Below are 20,299 nucleotides of genomic sequence, written 5' to 3'. Positions count from 1 at the left end.
AGTGGTCTTTGGTCTGTGTTCTTCTGTTTCACAGTCTGAGAAAACTACAGATGAAGCTGTTATTTTAGATCAGAACGTCAAAATGTTTTGAGGGAATGTGGCTTTTTCCCCCACTCATTTTAACAAAATTGGGCTTTGATTATAACTTTAACTTTTAACAGTATGGTACGGCCTTCAGTGAGGTGCCAGTCAGCCTACTGGAGCTTTTAACCATCTGTTGTTGAGATTTCCTCAGGAAATGTTTTTTTCTAAACTTGAATGCTTAATTATTGTAATGTCGCAATGAAAACAGGGTAAGTCAGTGGCTTGTGCTTATCTGTAGTTTGAGGCCTTACTTTGTGAATTTTAACTTTTGAAATGCTGAAAATCAGTAAATGAAATGGAATCCTAACCTCATCATTCGTTCACTTCAAATCTGTGTTTCACTAAGATATCTGTGATATACCTAAAGATGTTACTCAATTAAGACTCACTGTTTTATCATTGGAATTAGAATATTTTACTTTGTCATTATCTCAATCAAGATAAATAAAGCCTGCTCACAGCTTTGGACTTTGACTGGTTTTGGGGAGGAGCCATTACGTGTACAGTGATTATGAAGCCGGGACATGTTAAGGAGACTTTGGGAAGAACAGTAGAAAATTGTAGCTTTTTTGGAAATACAATTATGATTTTGTTTTTCAGCATTGAACCTTTAATATATCTTAGTTTTTTTTAAAAGGTACAGTCAACTTCATTTCAAATCTCATGCCTGTAAAGTATGAGACAACACTTTCACTGTAACTCAGTATTACATGACAGTGGTAAGTCAAATTAAATCATTGAATGTGTGCTTTCATGATCCTGACAGAATCCCAATCAAATTGCAATTGGCAAATGAAATCAGCATGTTCGCTACAACTCTGTGGATTTAATCAAAAAGCAAGAGGAAGAGAAGGTAGGGCTAGGTAATAAAATATAACTCCAGTTTTGCACTTCCTTCCTTCCGTCCTGAAGCACATTAACAAAAATACACCAGTAACTCAAACCTCACTCAAACGACTATAACGCTGCTTGGAGTGGTATCAAGAGCAATATCAGCAACTGTCAGAATTCTTTCAACAGAAAACAGGTGCGTGTCTTTTCAATATATTTTAGTTCAAGCTGTGTGAAGTGAATGGTACTAAAATTAGACAGTCGTTCAGTATTTCAGTTCAGTCACTGGCTAAGCTTTACGTAGTTTGAAGGCTTAACTGAGCCAGCAGTAATGGAATGCTTGACTCGAATGCATTAAAATTATCTGAAAGAAAAATAGCCTGGCACATTAAATGTAACAATGCCCTTTGAGCAAACACTGCAGTGCAGAACTAAAGATCAGCCTGGGTGTCCTAAGTCTTATTCACATCAAATAAAAGAACACCAGAGAAGACGTTTGACTGCTGTGTCTTGTAAGTATCTACAAAGAAAGTGCCTTGGCTATGAGCTTTTGTGTGATGTAAGGAAATATTTTGAATGCAGAACTGGAGATTATTTTGTGTAAAACATAAGATAGGAGCTATCTTCCAATAGCTGAACTGATTAGCATTTAAAAGGATTAGCAAAAGGGGACAAAGTAATGGAGCATTGATCAAATATAGGCTGGGTACTTTGGAAAAAATATCACTGCCTTAAAGAAGCTGCAGAAAAGATTTATGAGAATGTGTCCAGAGATGAGGGAGTTCAAATACACCAATAGATTGTTACAACTGGGACTCCACAGACAGGGGAAGGTTTTGAGAGGAAATTTGGTTGAGGTGGATATACAGAGGAGATACAAAGAAACTTCCCATCAGCAGATGTCAAGAATTGGGAACATCGACTCAAAGTGATTAGCAAAAGGAGCCAGCAATGATACGAGGAAATGTCTTTTTAGACAGGGAATGATTAGAATCTGAAATACATTACCTGACAGTGTAGTAGAGCAATATCAGCCTAATTGTTTGGAGGAAATTGAATGATTACCCAAAAAGAAAATATTTGCAGGTGACGGTGGAAGTTTATTGAGTGCAAATCAGTGAGCTGTTCCTTTCGAGAGTGAGCAGAGTGAGGAGGAGCCTAGTCGCCATGATTTTATGATGTTGTTGAAGTGAACATTTTGTGATATTTGCTTATAGAAATCTTCCTGCACTCTTCAGCTCAAATATTATTTCTGCTGTAACAGCTGATAATGGTGGAGGGAGGGTAACAGTGCAGCTGACCTGGAAAGTGATCACATTCTACCTCCTGAATAATATTCAACATCAGAAGAAAGTACAATGACTGGCAGAGTAGGAGAGTGATTAAAGCTAGGTCAGGTACAAAAATACAGGGATTGAAAAATAAGATTAAGAGGCAGAAGAGAAACAAACGTAAAGTAGGAAAAATATAAAACAAGCATTTCAGTTTGCAAAATGCACAAGGAAGAATTTATTACATGGAGAAATGAAATGCAATGGGGCTGAAAAAGGTGATTGATATTACGTTAGCAATTACTGTATTGTTTAAAAGGTATTTATGCTGTACAGTTTCTGTGGTGAGTTTAATGGGTAATTCATTGTCAAATCCAGCAAATTCTTTAAATATCCTCACAATATACTTCTTCATCACCTGGACTTGCTGATCAATTTTTACCTTAATAACAGTGTGCATTGCAAACTTGCTGTTATTTTTCCAGCACTCTGCCAGAGTTATAGCAGAGGAGTGGGAGACGCACTAAGTAAATGTACGCTTTAAGGGTTACAAGAATGAATACAGATAGTAGTTACAGAAATAAGTCAGAAAATTGTGCACTGATTATAAGGTTAGAAGTGATATAATTTTAATTATCAAAGAAATGCTGTTTCAGAATCATTAGTATTTCCATTCACCTCTCCCTTAAAACTACCTTCTGTTTGTTTACTTGTCATTTTTGTCTCGCACCATCTTTTGTCATTTACTTTTTCTTCCACTCCATCACAGGCCTTTACTTTTGTTCTTTTCCTCTATCAAGACCACACCACGTTTGTCCTCAGAGTGGTCTGTGAACTGTGAGATTTATATAGCTCCTCCACAGACACTTTCTTGCCTATGAATCTTTCAATTTGAAAAATGACTAGCAGCACAGTTAGTTAGTTAGTTTGTTAACAAGTTAAACAGTTAGTCTATTAACAAGTGTCACTGATAGTTCAGTAAAAAGTTGATAGTGAGTTGCTAAAACACAGAAGCATAGATTTTAAAGGTTACATAAGATCATGCTAAAATACAGAAGCATAGATTTAAACAGTTACGTAAGATCAGTCTCAATTGCAGGCCGGGCTTATTTGAAGTGAAAGGATTGAAAATCTGAAGCTTCTGTGATTAAATAGTTGGAGCTTTCATATTTTGCTTTAAAGGGGAGACTTAATTGATAGAGTAACTTCAGTTCCCTTGAGTGAAGAAAATCCCTGTCTTCACTGGTTTTGTTGGCATGGCACTTGAAAACAACCTGGAGTTCTTTTCAGCAAAGTAGAGAGGTTTTCTGGGTGCATTCTCCACACAGTAGCTGGTGAAGGAGAGAAAACCCAACTCTCAAATACTGTTCACTTGGAATGGGTGACTGCAGACATTATGACACGTTCAGAAAGCTCTTGATCACAATCCAGCAAAATGGATGCAGACATGAAACTTGATTAATCAATGTTCCACTAAGGAAAGTCAATAATGCTGGAACTCCCCTCCTTTGAACTTCCTTGTTCTTTTCTAAACTACTCTCCAATACAATTGAAGTCTCTGATTCTTCACACCTCTTGAAGATGGACAGCTTGAAATCCCTTGAATCCATCATGATCCTTTGTGATTGACTCTTCTGATAACACATGAGTCTATTTATCTTGGCTGCTATGAAACAACAACCAAAATCATGTGATCTTTTGAACCCATTTTGTAAGTAACATTGTTCATTTTAAAGACATTTTTTACAAAATATATAATTGCACAATCATGTTGCCTCTCTTTCTTGCTTTCCCTGCCTCTGTATTTGCTTTAAACCTATCATATCTCTGAGTTCTTTCAATTCTAATGAAAGATGATGTTAACTCAATTTTTTTCTCCACAGATGGCGCCTGATTACCAGTGTTAGTATTTGCTATTTTTATTTTAATTAAAATCTGTCTTAACCAGCAATTCAGCCATACTTTATTACAGCATGTTTACCAGAGCTGGCTCTGCTATTTGCAAAATCCAGTGAAGTCCTGTTTTCACAATGCAGAGTACGGTCTGACCCATGTCAACAGGTGGCCATGAAGAGAAACTCTTGCGATTTTCCTGCTAGACCATGACAGTGGGTAGAGGATCAGGGTCAACGTCCAAACAAATAAGCTTTGCTTAAGCTGTGTTGCATTTTTATTTGTTGAATCAGATGTATCAAATTGCATCTCCAGGCCCCACAAAGAAACTTTTGATCCCTGCATTCCAAACCATCTCCTATGCTCCCACAAGATCCTCCTTAAACCATTTGTTATCAAATATGGTTTCTTTGAACCCAAATTTCCAAATCTCCTGTTCACCTACTCAATGCTCCACCTCTCCAACAACTCTATCTCACCACCTGCTCCACTGCCTCTAGACTGTCAGGTTGTTTGGTCAACTTGAGTTAGTTACAATTTCCTCTAATTAAATGTTGAAATGACAAATATCATTGTTTCATGCCCCCATTCTAATTGTGTTGTCTTTCTGTCAATTAAAAACAGTCTTTGTTCAAATTGCTCCATGGTCTCGCCCTTTGCAATAACTCAAATCTTCTCTCGTCCAACAATCCTCTGACAACAAAAGTCATAGAGTCATTCAGCTCAGAAACAGACCCTTTGGTCCAACCAGTCGATGCTGAACATAATCCCAAACAAAATTAGTCCCACCTGCCTGCTCCTGGCCCATATCCCTCCAAACATTTCCTACTAACGTACTTATCCAAATGTCTTTTAAAAGTTGTAATTGTGTTCACATCCTCCCTTTCCTCAGGAAGCTCATTCCACACGCGAACCACCCTCTGTGTAAATATATTGTGCCTCATGTCTTTTTTAAATCTCTTCCCTCTCACCTTAAAAATATGCCACCTAGTCTTGAAACACCCCATCCTAGAGAAAAGACACCTACCATTTCTACACTCCTCATCATTTTATAAATATCTATACAGTCACCTCTTAACCTCCTACTACACTCCAGTGAAAAAGGTCCCAACCTATCCATCCTTTTTTAATAACTCAATCCTTTTATACACAGCAATATCCTGGTAGATCTCTTCTGAACCCTCTCTAGCTTAATACTGTCTTTCCTATAACAGGGCGACCAGAACTAGACACAGTTCTCCAGAGAAGGCCTGACCAATATCCTGTACATCTTCAACATGACTTCCCAACTCCTACACTCAAATGAACTGAACAATGAGCGCAAGTGTGCTAAATACCTTTTTAACCATCCTGTCTATATGTGATGCTATCTCTAAGGAATTACGTACCTGAACGTCCAGGTCCCTCTGTTCTACAACACTACCCAAGGCCCTACCATTAATTGTATAAGTCTTGCCCCTGTTGTTATGCCAAAATGCATTTTTGTAATTTTCTGTCTTTCTTATCTAACTTGCTTCAACCTAACACATCTTCAACCATTCAGGCCCTAGGATCCAGAATTCCATTTCTAAATATCTGTGCCTCCTCAGTGCTCTCTCTTCCTTTAAAATCATCCATCAATTTATCTCCCTTTTAGTGCAGCTTCCCAGTGAGCCCAAGATTAATGATTCTTTATCCTTTAGTTCCTCCTACTCACAGACACAGCCTTTAACTGTACATTCCAGTCAAATGAGGTGTGATATTCAAAAGTTAGTGCAAGATCCTTGATATTTGTTTTACTTTGGATTGCTTGGAGAGATGTTGAAACAGCATATAATTATAAGATTCATATGTATTTCTTAATTTGAATTCTTGTCGTTACACATAGATCTGGGTTCACTTGGTAAAATTACATTGGATTATAGATAGGTGAATACTCCCAGACTTTAATGGAACTCTCCCAACTCAATCTCCACAAGCAATGGTTAACTTAGCATCTGAAGCATGTGAATGACGCAGTAGGTAAATGCGCTAAATATTGTGTGCTGAGATGGATCGACCAATAAAATTTTAGGTTTCTTTCCTTATCCATGCTAAATTGACCAATCCTATGTGACAGGATGAAGAGTTAAACCTACCTCTGTTTCCCCAGAGTCAGGAGGGAATGCATTCTTGAGACGGTTACTGAAGCTTTTAGAGCAAAGACTTTCAACATATTTCCAACAGCAACAAAGTAAACACATGATACTATTAAACTAAGTGAATGAGCTTAAAATTTTAAAAAAAGAATTGCTTTGTTGAGTTATTCTGATCAGAATTATTCTGCTACATGTTGATAATTAGACTGATGTATTATATGCATAGAGTAATATCGCATTACTTCAGGAAACCAGAATTCATGTTCAAAATGAAAGTCAGATTCGCAACTAAGATATATCAAGTTTGTTTTGCTCACTTGATATTACTGGAATAACCGGTTTAGCAAACTGACAAGAGCATAGTTATAATCGTAGTGTATCAGCAGGCTCATGTGACACGCATGAAAGAATAATGTTAGATCTGCTGATTATTTCTCAAAAGACTTATATTACAGGAATGACAAGCCTTTAGGACTATATTCCAAAAATGATCAGTGTGGGGGATACTTATTAGAACAATCAGATAGTTAATTATAATAGCTGAAACAGTGAGAATGACAGGTAAGTGTTAAAATGTTTCTGTATAAAGAGGAAACCCATGTTTTAACAATTTGAGAATTGAAAAAAAAAACTTTGATTGTGCTCCCATGAAGCCTCTTCCAATATTTCACTAAATTAATACAACTTTTCTGTTGATGTTCAATTGATGTCATAAAAAGTTAATTCATCAAAAATAGAAAGCAAATGATTCTTTTTTCCGATGACATATTTTACAATGTCTACACTTATAGAAGTTTTCTTTTCAGTATTAAAAATGTAGATTGCTTTACTTAAGACTTACACACTGTTAAATATTGACACATGAGAATGTGCAAACACTAACATTTTCCAATCTGTTTTGTGGATATCTAGTGAATAAGGAGTGCCATGTTATGCATTTCATGTGTTTCCATGATGAGTCTCTCAATGATATAGATATAGTGCAGCATCGAAGGCACAGGGAAATTCACACCATGACTTTCTAAATGAAGCATTTAACTATGAATGAGCAGTCACTAGAAGTTGTTCTCTAATTTATTTTATCATGGAATGTGGGCACCACTGTCTAGGCCAGTATTTAATACCTCTCCCTAATTGTCCTAGAGGAGGGGGTGATAAACCACCTTCTTGAATTATTACAGTCCATCTGCTGTTGACATTATCAGCTATGTTTCGGAAGGGAGATTCAGGATTTAATACAATGATGATGAAGAAATATTGTATTGTTCAAAGTCAGGATAGTATGTGGTTCGAAGGGAACTTTCAAGTGATGGTGTTCCCATTCATCTGCTGCCCATGTCTTTGTAGAGATCACAGGCTTGGGAGGTATTGTTGACACATTGGTGAGTTGCTGCTCTGCATTTGTAAATAGTATACTGCTGCTTCTATTGCTAGTAGAATGAGTGTGTGTTTAGGGTGATGGTAGGGTGTCAATTTGTTCTTTAATAATCATAAACATCGGTCATGCACCTGTCTTGTTTAATTCAGAAATGATAACTATGCATTTGCATCAAACATTACATATATCATGACAATGGATAAAAACCCTGATTTACTACAAACATATTTAATTTTTAATTCCAAATGTGTCTATTATGACTATTAAAAGATGACTATTATGAACAAAAGGAAAAATGTGGATATAAATGTTGTGCTTTCTGGCAGAGTCATGTCAGGAACTCATGGAATGTCATACCTGTAGAATGCCAAGGAAATCTCAAAAGGGAGAGAGAAACTAATAAGGAAGAGACAATGAGGTTGCTGACTATCTTCCCCCTCTCAATGGAAAGCCACCTTTGAGATATTATAATGGTTTGCCTTTACAGGAATATACAATAAAAGGGGATAATAATTGACAAATCTGAAAGGTTTTAGTGAATTTGGGTGTTTATGTGTACTAGGCTGGGTTCAAGCACTGGTGTGCTGTGTAGGTCACAGTTGAGGAAGCCCCACATTGCGAGTAGAAGGATTCCCTTGTTCTGTGTGCTAGAAGTCAACCAGAAATTGTCAGGACAAGACTCTCTCACTCTGTCTACTGCCAGCCAACCACAACTGAAAAAAAGATTGGAGAAAAAGATAAAAATCTAAAAGCTAAAAATCCCAAAATCGACTGTTCAACTAATAATGTTCCATTGTCTACACTTTACAAATGGCCCACACAGACTGATTCATTTTTTTTTTAACTTCTTATGAACTCACGTTCTGTTCATAATCTCTGTATATGTGTGCCTTTTTTTATGTTTAGTAACTAATAATGTCCATCTTATGTTAACTCAAGAAAGCCTTATTAAATTTGTTCCTTTCAAAACATACATTTTTCCTGGAAAAATGGCATGTACCAAGGAGGGGTCCTTTTCAAATTAACCTCATTCTAAATGGGAAGGTGTATGAGTAAAAAAAGGGAGTCAGTTCATCCTCATTTACTCAGGAGCTTAACAATTTGGGATATCCGGTTAGAACTGTAATAGATTGTGAAACCTTGCCCAGGGTCTCAGCACAACTCTAGTTAGCAATGCAGCAAATCCAAGGCCATTTTTTCTCTCCCTTGGCTAATGATGATGATGACGATGTTTACAGTTGTGACCAGGTATGAATCAATTAATACATCAAGGGCTGGATTTGATATTTCCTGAACATTTTTCAAACCAATTGTGAGGTTCTCTTTAAAAAAAAGGTCAGGACATACTGCACTGAAAACAATATCCGCTTTAATTTTTTTAAAATTGTGCAGACAACCTAAGTGATGGAATGAATGATGCAATAAAATGTCAGGTGCACTCCCACAAAATATGCAATCATTTACAGTTGTCTCAATAACTGCAAGAAATTAATTTCCTATTATCAGTCAGGCACCAGATGTGGCTCAAGGCTGTGACTCTAACCTTTGCATTAATGACTTGAGTTCATAAACTAGACTGGCACATTAGTACTGAGAGTGTTGCATTAGTTGAAGTGCCAAATTTGAGTGGAATGCCATCTCTTAAATAAGTGATCACAAAAATACTAATACAGCACCTTTTGAAGAAGAGTAGGAGAGTTCTCCCAGTGTTCTGACCAATGGTTATTGCATAGCCAACATCAATATAATACATGAACTGGTCTTAGTCACATTGTTTATACACTTCTGCTGCAGCCAAATTGGCAGCTGAATATCCTACTTCCCAATAATAACTAAATTTCAGAAAAAAGCTCCAGCCACTGTGAGTTGGTAAGCCTTAAGGTCATGAACAGTGTTGTACAAATGTAACTTCTTTCTTTCTTAAATGTTAGCATGTCACAATATCAAAATTACTTGGAACTTGTTTAGATGTTATGTTGCTCACCATTGAATTATGTATTTGGCTGCTGATCAAAGAACAGTATTTGCAGAAGAATTAACTAAAACTACCAATTTGTGAAAGCTGTGTTGCAAGGGGTCACTAACTTACAGTAAGAGAGAACAATACTTTTACAAATAGATCACTGACAATCAAAACACCTTACTAACGAGAGAAGTGACACTGGAGTTGTGTGATGCCTGATAAATTAACAAAATAAAAGTACAGTATACATGGGAAACTAGTAAAAAAAATCAAAGAGCAGTGTGATCTGAGGTTGAATAAAATAATTTAAAACAGTTTTATGGGAAACAAACAGGGATCTAGAGATTTTTCAGTGAAACAATGATAGAGACTAACAAGACAAGATCTAGTATTTGGACATTTTCTGAGCTACAGGAATAGTGTCAAGTGCTGGTAAGATAGGAAAGTCATAAAGGATGCACTGAAAGTGTCAGACATGAAAGATGGAAAGTCTCACAAAGATGGACCCAATAATTAGATATTTAGAGAGCATTGTAGTGATTGGATAAGTATCAGTATTTACGCACTTACTGAAAGAATGAGAATGTGCAGGACTGTAAATGGAAGATAACACTGTATGAATTTTTCAAGTTCAAATGAAATATATTTTATACTGAAGTATAATTCAGACATTAATTAAATAAAGCTACCAACTGAACTTTGCAAATAATAACCTTTGAACACCCAGTAAAATTGTCCTAATTACTAATTATGAAATATGAAACTCTCATAACTTATGCAATTTCCATAAGCCAAAATGAAAAATTTTAAGGAAGAATATAAAGTTAACCATTTTGTACAGGGAATGATTTGAACAGTTTGACATCAAATTCAGAATATTTATATTCTTAACATATTTTGAACTAAACAATATATTTTTCCAAAATGTAGCAACAATTTATTGGCATTTATGGAAAATGTTTGGGACAGGATTCAGTACAATAGCACGTAAGTGTCAGGAAATGATTTAGGCCACATATCAAGATGTTAACCCTAGCTAGCCCATCAAAAAGCAACCAGATGAAGATGAAGCATTTTTTTGAGTGAAAGGAAGATTAAAGAACTCGTTGATTCTTCATAGTTCAATAGAAAGTAGCAGTGGATTGAAAGCCAGACTTGCATCTCCTAAACAATGAATATGTCAGACGAGTTTTTAAAAAAATTTATAAATACTTTACGGAATTACTCCAGTCAGAATGCTTGTTGGATAAATATTAAGCCTTTTTATCATTAATACAATGTTATGCCTATAAAATTTGCAAAATTATTTAAGCATTAATCACCCTTCTCCCTTTCTTAAACAATAGGGAGAACTTTGACAGAAGGATTGGTGAGTAGGATGGTGGACCGCCTAATGAATACAGAGATTAATACACAACGAATTGTTGCAGTTGAAAATTGCTTTGGAGCAACAGGTCAACCTCTGGTCTTGCATGGCCGAGTGCTTGTGGGTGAAGGATTATTGACAAAAGTCTGTCGCAAAAAACCAAAACCCCGGATGTTTTTCCTGTTTAATGACATCCTTGTATATGGAAGTATTATTATCCACAAGAAAAAGTACACCAGTCAACAGATAATACCATTGGAGGATGTCAGTGTTGAAGATCTTCCAGACAATGACAGTCTGAAAAATCAATGGATGATAAAAACTTCACGAAAATCATTCGTAGTGTGTGCTGCAACCCGCCCTGAGAAAGAGGACTGGATGAAGCATATTAACAAATGTATCAAACAACTGCTGGAAAAGACAGGAAAGGCACCATCTACTGAACATGCAGCCCCTTGGATACCAGACAAGATGACAGAAATCTGCATGCGGTGCACTCAAAAGAAGTTCAACACTTTAATTCGCAGGCATCACTGTCGGAACTGTGGCTTTGTGGTGTGCCATTCTTGTTCAAAGCACAAGTTTCTCATGCCCAAGCTGTCATCAAAGCCTTTAAGGGTATGCACATTATGTTACAATAACTTGATGGAAGAGAAGGATAAAATCTCAACATTAGAGAGAAAAGCAGATGAGATAACTGACCTGAATGATGATGAAGGTGATGACAAATCCAGTGATGACGAGAAGGAAGAGCTGGGCCAGGAGCCACTCTTTTTAACAGATCTCTCTTGGTCCTCTTTCCACACTTAGTCACATACACAGCCAATTAACTCAATAATAGCATCATGAAGTGAAAACAGGCCTCTTCTAAGCAATTTTTCAGAGAAATGTGTCACTAATTTTACTTCATACTAACCAATTTAAAATGCTTATTGAGCTTTGCACTACAGTGCATGTTTTTCTTTCTTGTTGTATTCTATACAAACTGGTTTTAACTGATTTGCCATTACCATAAGAGAATTTATACAATTTACATTTCGTGGGTAGAGTTTTATTTCCCCCCCGCCCCCCGGTGTGTTTTGAGACAGGGGTTATTTAACTGAACATAAAGTTCCCAGATGGAGACGCCACTGACTTCTCACCTCTGCCCTGATTATTTCCAGGGGAGACAAGTGGGAAAGCTGTCTACAAGCTTTCCTGTCCAAATGCCAATTGAAGTCCTTGCTAATTGAAATCCAAATTTCTATACAAGAAGCCCAAATGTGTGTTTTAGGGGCTCCCAGAGAGCGGTCTATCATTAGGAGGGACCCAGAGACCTGGCAATGAGAAGGGAGGCAGCATGATGTTTTTGAAAGTCATTCCACCTTTCTTTCTTCTAAATCCACTCATGTGCAAGTCATTGATCCTGTTTCTGCAACTCCTGTTTTACTTTTGTTCACTTCTATCCTGCATCCCATGCTGGTTTAATGGATGCACAGTTGGCAACCCTCCGTGTGTCTCCAGTAACATTGATGATAATGTAGAATTGCTGACCTCTGTTTGGTTGGAAACTCTCGGGTGGAGTGGGACCTCCACCTCTGGAGTAAGCTGTGCCATATTAAATTCTGCCTCATATCTCCGTACACAAACACTGTACGTATACCCATTATTGTGTTTAATCCTGAATGTCACATTCCATGAAGCCATCTGGTTGGGCTCCTGATGAATTAGTTAGCTGATCTCAACTTTGGGGACGGTCAAAGTATGATAATTTGTCTCTGCACCTCTGATAAGGGAGCAGAAAATCAATGAAAATGGAGCAGAAAATCAACAAAGGTTTCCACTCTTAATCAAATGAGGATGAAATCAGACTTAAACTTGAATTTGACAATAGCCAAGATCAGATATTCTCTGTGTTTACACATGAATACTTGTTCCTCAGCTCCTGGACCACCAAATGTGCTTCAGGTTTAAGTATCCACCGCTGATAAGAAAGAAAAGAAGGTGGACAAATTTATAAAAATGGAACCAATGCACATCGCCACACCATGCACTGCAACAGTCCCAAAATAATTAGACTTAGAACTTTTCAACATTTATATTGCTTCTGGAAAACTTAGTACAAGTCTTGCATCATGTAGCATTTGCAATTTGTAACATGGTCAAGTAACATTATGTTATGCTTATGAGATTTCTGAATAAGTGCAATTGTATGTCTACATTTAGAACATAATCATTGTACAAAGTCTACAAATCACTCAGAATTATATTAAAGCTCTGTCACCTTTGATGAAACAAGAAACAATTGATTTTCACCAAAATTCATAGAATCCCTACAGTGTGGAAACAGGTCATTTGACCCAACAAGTCCACACCGACCCTCCAAAAAGTAACCCACACTGACTCATTCCCCATTACTCCACATTTACCCTGGCTAATGCACCTACACATCCCTGAACACAATGGGCAATTTAGCTTGGCTAATTCACCTAAGCTGCACACCTTTGGATTGTGGGAGGAAACCAGAGCACCCAGAGGAAATGCATGCAGACACACGGAGAATGTCACACACAAACAGTCATCTGAGGGTGGAATCGAATCCGGGTCCTTGGTGCTGTGAGACAGCAGCACTAGCCACTAAGCCACCATGCTGCCCCTGGAGACCAGGAAGCTTTTACCACATTTTCTACATGTTAGCAGGTTGATAATTAATGTTTTTAGCCTCGTTACGAATACACCTCCCATGTCATGGAGTGAAACCCGATTTTGGAACCACTGACTCAGAGAGAGGGATTTTCCTGTTCTGCACTCTGTCTCAAATTTGATTTGATTCTGATTTAACTGAACTTGAGGAAAATTAGAGCGATGTGTGAGGCAAAAGCAATGGCATCAGAGAGAGGTTGGATGTGGGGAGATTGCATTCCAATTTCCAAGTTATTTGTGTTAAAAGCAATGTTTTTACTAATCAAAATAAGCCTTTTAGATTCCAAATTATTATTCTCAGTTTTTTGTGAAACTGTCTTCTATGCCTACTTCAATATATATTCAAGTTACCTTATGTTTATTGAATCATAGATTGGGAACTGTATCAGAGATTGAAGAAGACATTTTGGCTTTGGGAAACTTTGAAAGGATCTCATGATGTAGTTCCTATGTTACAGTAACTGTGCCATGCATATATGGTAAACATAACGCCTAGATTATTGAAATACATTCAGAAGACAAAGGCAATGGAACAATAGTTCAGCTCAAAATCATCAGGGTATGGACATAAGAAGATGAAGCTGAGGCTTTTACTGATGACACATTGTTCAGACTTACAAGAATGACACAATAAAAATGTGGTTGGAAGAAGAAATGAGGTCAAAGGAAGGTAAAGAGGAGGAAGAATCTAGAGGGTATATCTATGTCTATGCACACTTGTGATTCTTGACCCCAGAAAGTATTATTGTAGCAAATGATCATATAAAACTTCTATCTAGGATAACTTTGAGGCCGAGTGCAGAACAGGAAGAATCCCTCCCTCTGAGTCAGTCGTTCCAAGCTCAGGTTTCACTCCATGACAAGGGAGGTGCATTTGTAACAAGGCCAAACAAGTTAATTATCAACTTGCTAACACATAGAAAAGGTAGTAAGAGCTTCCTGGTGTCCTGGTCAGCTAGAATTGTATGATAATTGCAACTCAGCAGCACCCCACACCCCCACATTACAAGACCACAGGCTGTACCCCAAGGCAACCATGCTCTTTGTTTTGACGGGCTACCACAAACAGGAAGAGATTGAGATAGCTGTGCTGAAGAGAGAGATTGGGAGCAGTATATAGATTCTGGATTAGTGGTGCTGGAAGAGCACAGCAGTTTAGGCAGCATCCAAGGAGCAGCAAAATCGACATTTCGGGCAAAAGCCCTTTATCAGAGTTGTGTGGATTTAAGGGTGCGGTGAAAGTACTAGTCAGTCAGCACTGTGTATCTTAATGCTATTAATAATCATGGGAGCAGTGATAATGTTGAGACCAGAAATGCTTAATTAAAAGATTAGAAGATTTGCTGACCCTCCCAATCTTCTTATATAACTATTTTAAGTGATTGTTTTTCACCTCACTGTCAAACCACAATGATCTCGTTGATGAGTGTCAATTGTGGTTGGGCATGACACAACTGTCAAAAAAAAAGTTTACTCTGATAAAAGCAACGTTTGCCAAAGATGGATTATTTGGAGATCTAGGTCAAGATTTTCCTGAAAATATGTTGGAGTTGGCTAGGATCGACTTTCAAAAATGTTCATCAGATTTATAGTTAATTTAACAGATTTCTACGGAAAGTTATTGGAGTCACTTCTTTTTCACTTATGACTCTGAAACATTGTTCTTCATCCCACTTTAACTCCCATTTAAGGCATTTTTCCAATACTTTTAGCTATGCTAAATGCTGAAGCAGTCAGTGTAATATATAACAAAACCAGAAATTGCTAGCAAAACTCAGCAGATCTGGCAGCATCTGTAGGGAGAAAACAGAGTTAATGTTTTGAGTTGGGTTACTCTTCATCATGTAATAAGTAGTTGAACTGACCTGTGCTAGGCACAAAAATATATATCCAAGATCGTTAACAAATCTGATGGCACTCTCTTAATAACTAACAGAAAATTGTTTTAAAAATTGTTATAATCTCCTTAGAGACCAATAACCTCTAGAAGCATATTTCAATTTTCAGTGGCTGGCAGGAAGGATCACATAACTTGGTTCCACATCTAAAAGAAAGAATAAAAATCCTAAACTTCTGAAATATGATGATGCAGATAAACTTCTGAAGATGCTGTAAAATTCCTTCAGGTCAGACAGCACTTGTGAACTGAAGAACTTCACATTTCCTCTTGATGACCTTTCATCAGAACACGAATAAAGGAAAGATGGTTAGATTCTCTCTTGTTGGAGACAGTCATTGCCTGCACTTGTGTGATAGGAACTTACCACTTAAGGGCTCAAATTGAACCTTGATATCATCCAGGTCTTGTTGTACATGGATGTGGACACAGAACATAAAACAGTGCAACATAGTACAAACCCTTTAGCCCTCAAATGTTGTGCCGACCTTTTATCGGTTTCATTGTTTGAGGAATAGCGAACGGTGCTGAACATTGAACATCAGCAAACATCCTCACTTCTGATGTTATGATAAAGGAAAGGTCATGATAACTTAGAAACATAGAAAATTGGAGCAAAAGTAAGCCATTCAGGCCTTCAACATTCCACATGCTCATGGCTCAGTATCCTGTTCCTGCTTTCCTCCCACATTCTTTGATCCCTTTAGGCCTAAGAACTACATCTAACTGGTTCTTGAAAACATGCAATGTTTTGACCTCAACCACTTTTGTGGCAAAGAAGTCTACAGGCGCACCACTATCTTCTAATCTCAGTCCTAAATGGCCTATCCCATATTCCTAGACTGTGACCCTACTGATGAAGCAACTGGAGATGGTTCAGCCTATGACACTTCCCTGAGGAACTCCAGCAATGATGCTAAGGCGTTGAACTGATTGACCTCCAACAACCACAGGACTCCAATTAGTGGCAAGTCTTCTCTCTGATTCCCATTTACTTCAGTTTTGGTAGGGATCCTTGATGCTACCTCGGTCAAATGCTGCCTTGATGTCAAGATAGGGTAGTCACATGAGTTCAATCCTTTTGTGGGTACCTGGACCAAAGCTATGTCGGGGTCAGGAATTGAGTGGACCTCGCGAACCCCCAACTGTGCCAGTAAACAGAATATCACTGAGTAAGTGTCATTTGATGGCACTGTTGACCACTCCTTCCACCACTTTACTGATGATCAAGAGTACACTGCTGTGTTATTAATTGCCTGAGTTGGATTTTCTGCATTTTGTGAAGAAGTCCTACAATTTTTCACATTGCTGGATATACGCCTCTGCTAGCATATTCTTCCCAGGAAGAGAATTTGAGCCCCTCACAAACAAACTACCTAACCTTCAGTTGGGCAGAATTCAGCATGCATCATGTGATTCTCTTCATTCCTCCATTTTAACCTAAATTACAAAGCTAATCACAAAACATAAGACAACAAGCTTCTTATTTGCAACAAAGTGCCAATCACTGGAGCTTTTATAAGAGGGGATTATATTTACAAGACTAGCAGTACAAGAAATATGCAACTTTGTTTTCTCTAAACAGCTCCTGATGTACATAAGTATTTTACTAAAGCCATTGCAGCAAATAGGTGATGATTACAAATTAACACTATAAGAAGTGTTGACCCATAAACTGAATAAAGTAGTTTCCATTGCAGACATATTGGTCAGCATTGGTTCAGAAATCTGGTAGAAAAAGCTGTTTCCCTGACACTAAGTTTTAAATTTTAAAATAACTCATATTGATGAGGACCTTAATCAGCATTCCAACCTGTATCCACCTAATTAATTCTATATGAGATTATTTCAAGTGACATCACTTAAGGTAACGTACTATATAAATGACCATAGGACCTAGTAAGAGAGCAGTAAACAAACACATGATTCCAAACAAACTAAAAATCAACAACTTTCCTCTGTTCAAGGCTGGTGAAGAGTAAGGTGCATAACTGAGATGAATGGAATACTCGTACAAAGGATATATTGAAGTGGTTTAAATGACATTCAATGTCATTGTCCTTTCTGTTGCTGTTTCTTTAAATTGGCATTGGGTGGCAGTTTGAGCAAAAAAAAAGGCCAGATGGTGTCATGGTGCAAGAATAAAAGATCATGCATTCTTGCATTCAGATAATGCTTCTCTAAATCTGAAGAAAGTATTTACAGCTCTACATAAAGTTTTGCTGCACATCGCAGATCGTTTATTGGATCTATTATATCGATATACAGGGCAATACTGATTGCCCATGACACCTTATAGATGCCTCATTAGTCTAAAAAAAAACACTCAACATCAAACATACACGTCAAAAGAAAGGGAAATGAATTTACAAATAGAATGGGGTGGGGGAGGGCAGCAGTGTGCAGAGGGAGAAAAGGGTGACCAGTACAGACAGGAATGTAAAGCAGTTTGCAATTTTTTTAAAGAGTCTTTGAAATGCAGGAGTGAAAATGAGTCCAAATCTTTAGCAACCGTCTTGTTTACTCCATTATGACATTACTGCGGATGTACCTTGATTTTCATGTCAATAGTTGCTTTCTTTCCCTGGCACTTGTTTGCTGGGATTGAGATTGAGATAGAGAGAGCGAGCTGAAATCTCTGCAGGTAATCTTTCAGCATCCATGTATGAAGTTAATATGCAAATGTAAATAAGACAGCAAATTTCTTGACATCGTATGAGGTTTCAGTATTTCTTCACTTAAAAGAAAATTCTGAGGTAGTCAGATTTTATACATGCCATGTAGTTGCCTAGGCTTGTTAAATAATCACAGCAACTATATTAGATCAGTGGTGTTCTTTTTAAAAGCAATTTTAACCCATGGAAGTGTCAAGTATTAATCTGAAATGAGGAAAGTCGTGTTGATTGTCGATTTTCACGCTATAATTATAACAATTGTGAAACTTGTGTGTAGTCTATTCATTCCAGGAAAACGAATAACACAAGGCTTTCTTTAAAAGAAAATGAATGGGACTGAGACAGTCAATTGTAGGGCCCTGGGAGTGTTATAGAACAAAGGGATCTAGCAGTACAGGTTTATAGCTCCTTGAAAATTGAGACATGGTGACTCAGTGGTAAGCACTGTTGCCTCTCAATGTCAGGGACCGGGTTCGATTCCAGCCACGAGCAACTGTCTGTGTGGAGTTTGCACATTCTCCCCGTGTCTGCGTGGGTTTCCTCCGGGTGCTCTGATTTCCTCCCACAAAGCAAAGATGTGCAGGTTAGGTGAATTGGTCTTGATAAATTTGTCCGTAGAGTTAGGTGCATTGGTTAGGGGGAATGGTTACTCTTCGGAAGGTCCGTGTGGACTAGTTGGGCTGAAGGGCCTGTTTCCACACTGTAGGGAATGTAATCTAATCTAATACGCACAGAGAAGTGAAGAACACTTTCAGCATGCTAGTTTTCATCAGTCAGGGCATTTAGTATAGGAGTTAGGATGTCTTGTTGCAGATGTACATGACATTGGTGAGGCAAACAAGTGTCAGGGAAAGAAAACAACTATTGATGTGAAAATCAAGGTACATCTGCAGCTTTGTCATAATGCAGTAAACAAGGCGGTCATTAAAAAGTTGGACTCATTTTCACTCCTGCATTCCAAAGATTCTTAAAAAACTTGGAAACTGCAAATGCCTTTACCTTCATGTCTGTACTGGTCACCCCTTTCTCCCTCTGCACACTGCTACCTCCAGCACCCCACCTCCAACCCACTCTCTTTGCATACAAGTCTACTACACTTCTATGGAAAGAACATCGAACAGTACAGTACAGGCCCTTTGGCCCTCAATGTTGTGCCAATCTTTTATCCTACTCTAAGATCAAACTAACCTACATACTCTTCATTGTACTATCTTTCATGTGCCTATCCAAGGGTCACTTAAGTGTCACTAATGTATCTGACTCTATTACTACCACTAACAGTGCTTTCCATGCACCCACCACTCTCTGTGTAAACTACCTCTGACATTTCCCCTAAGCCTTCCATCAATCACCTTAAAATTATGCCCCCTTGTGATAGCCATTTCTGCCCTGGGAGAAAATCTCTGGCTTTCCACTCTATCTATGCCTCTCATCATTGTAAACCTCTACCAAGTCATCTCTCATCCTTCTTCGCTCCAATAAGAAAAGCCTTAGTTCCATCAACCTTTCTTCATAAGACATGCCTGCCAGTCCACGCAGCATCCTGGTAAATAATGAGGCAACCAGAACTGACTACAATATTCCAAGTGTGATCTAACCTGAGCTCTATGGAGGTGCAGCATAACTTCATGGCTCTGAAATTCAATCCCCTACTAATAAAAGCCAACACACCATACACCTTCTTAACAACCCTATGAACTTGGGTGGCAACTTTGAGGGATCTATGGACAAAGACCCCTAGCTCCCTCTGTTCCTCCACACTGTCAAGCATTCTGCCTTTAACCCTATTTTCTGTATTCAAATTCAACCTTCCAAAATGAATCTCTTCACACTTTTCCAGGTTGAACTCTATCTGCCACTTATCAGCCCAGTTCTGCATCCTGTCAATGTCCCATGCAACCTACAACAGCCCTCCACACCATCGACCAGTCCACCAACCTTCGTGTCTTCAGCAAACTTACTAACCCACCCTTCCACTGCCTCATCTAAGTCATTTATAAAAATCACAAAGAGCAGAGGTCCCAGAACCAATCTCTGCTGAACACCACTGGTCACCGAGCTCCAGGCTGAATACTTTCCATCAACTACCACCCTCTGACTTCTATGGGTCAGTCAATTCTGTATCCAGACAACCAGGTTTTC

At 38.0% G+C, this 20,299-nt stretch overlaps 1 protein-coding gene across 5 annotated transcripts; it reads left to right on the top strand.

Moving 5' to 3' along the window:
* Positions 1 to 600: 600 nt before the first annotated feature.
* plekhf1 (pleckstrin homology domain containing, family F (with FYVE domain) member 1) lies at positions 601 to 13,576 on the top strand. 5 transcript variants are annotated; one of them, XM_072596205.1, is made up of 3 exons: positions 601 to 721; positions 851 to 937; positions 10,884 to 13,576. In XM_072596205.1, the coding sequence occupies exons 2-3, from the start codon at positions 877 to 879 to the stop codon at positions 11,711 to 11,713; spliced, it is 891 nt and encodes a 296-aa protein (XP_072452306.1). In that variant the 5' UTR covers positions 601 to 721; positions 851 to 876; the 3' UTR covers positions 11,714 to 13,576. The 5 variants fall into 5 exon arrangements, with proteins under 5 accessions (XP_072452306.1, XP_072452307.1, XP_072452304.1 ...); XM_072596206.1 differs by lacking the exon at positions 851 to 937 and having other exon boundaries at positions 601 to 803; XM_072596203.1 differs by lacking the exon at positions 601 to 721 and having other exon boundaries at positions 814 to 937.
* The last annotated feature ends 6,723 nt before the right edge of the window (positions 13,577 to 20,299 follow it).

This window comes from Chiloscyllium punctatum, chromosome 26, assembly GCF_047496795.1.
Source record: "Chiloscyllium punctatum isolate Juve2018m chromosome 26, sChiPun1.3, whole genome shotgun sequence".
Lineage (NCBI taxonomy): Eukaryota > Metazoa > Chordata > Chondrichthyes > Orectolobiformes > Hemiscylliidae > Chiloscyllium > Chiloscyllium punctatum.
Note: the sequence above shows the minus strand (reverse complement) of the source record. Positions and strands in the feature narration are given on the sequence as shown.

Coding starts and splice junctions, on each gene's coding strand:
- plekhf1 (XM_072596203.1), top strand. CDS start 826: ATGTGTGCTTTCATGATCCTGACAGAATCCCAATCAAATTGCAATTGG. Junction 938..10,883: donor AAAAGCAAGAGGAAGAGAAG/GTAGGGCTAGGT, acceptor CTTAAACAATAG/GGAGAACTTTGACAGAAGGA.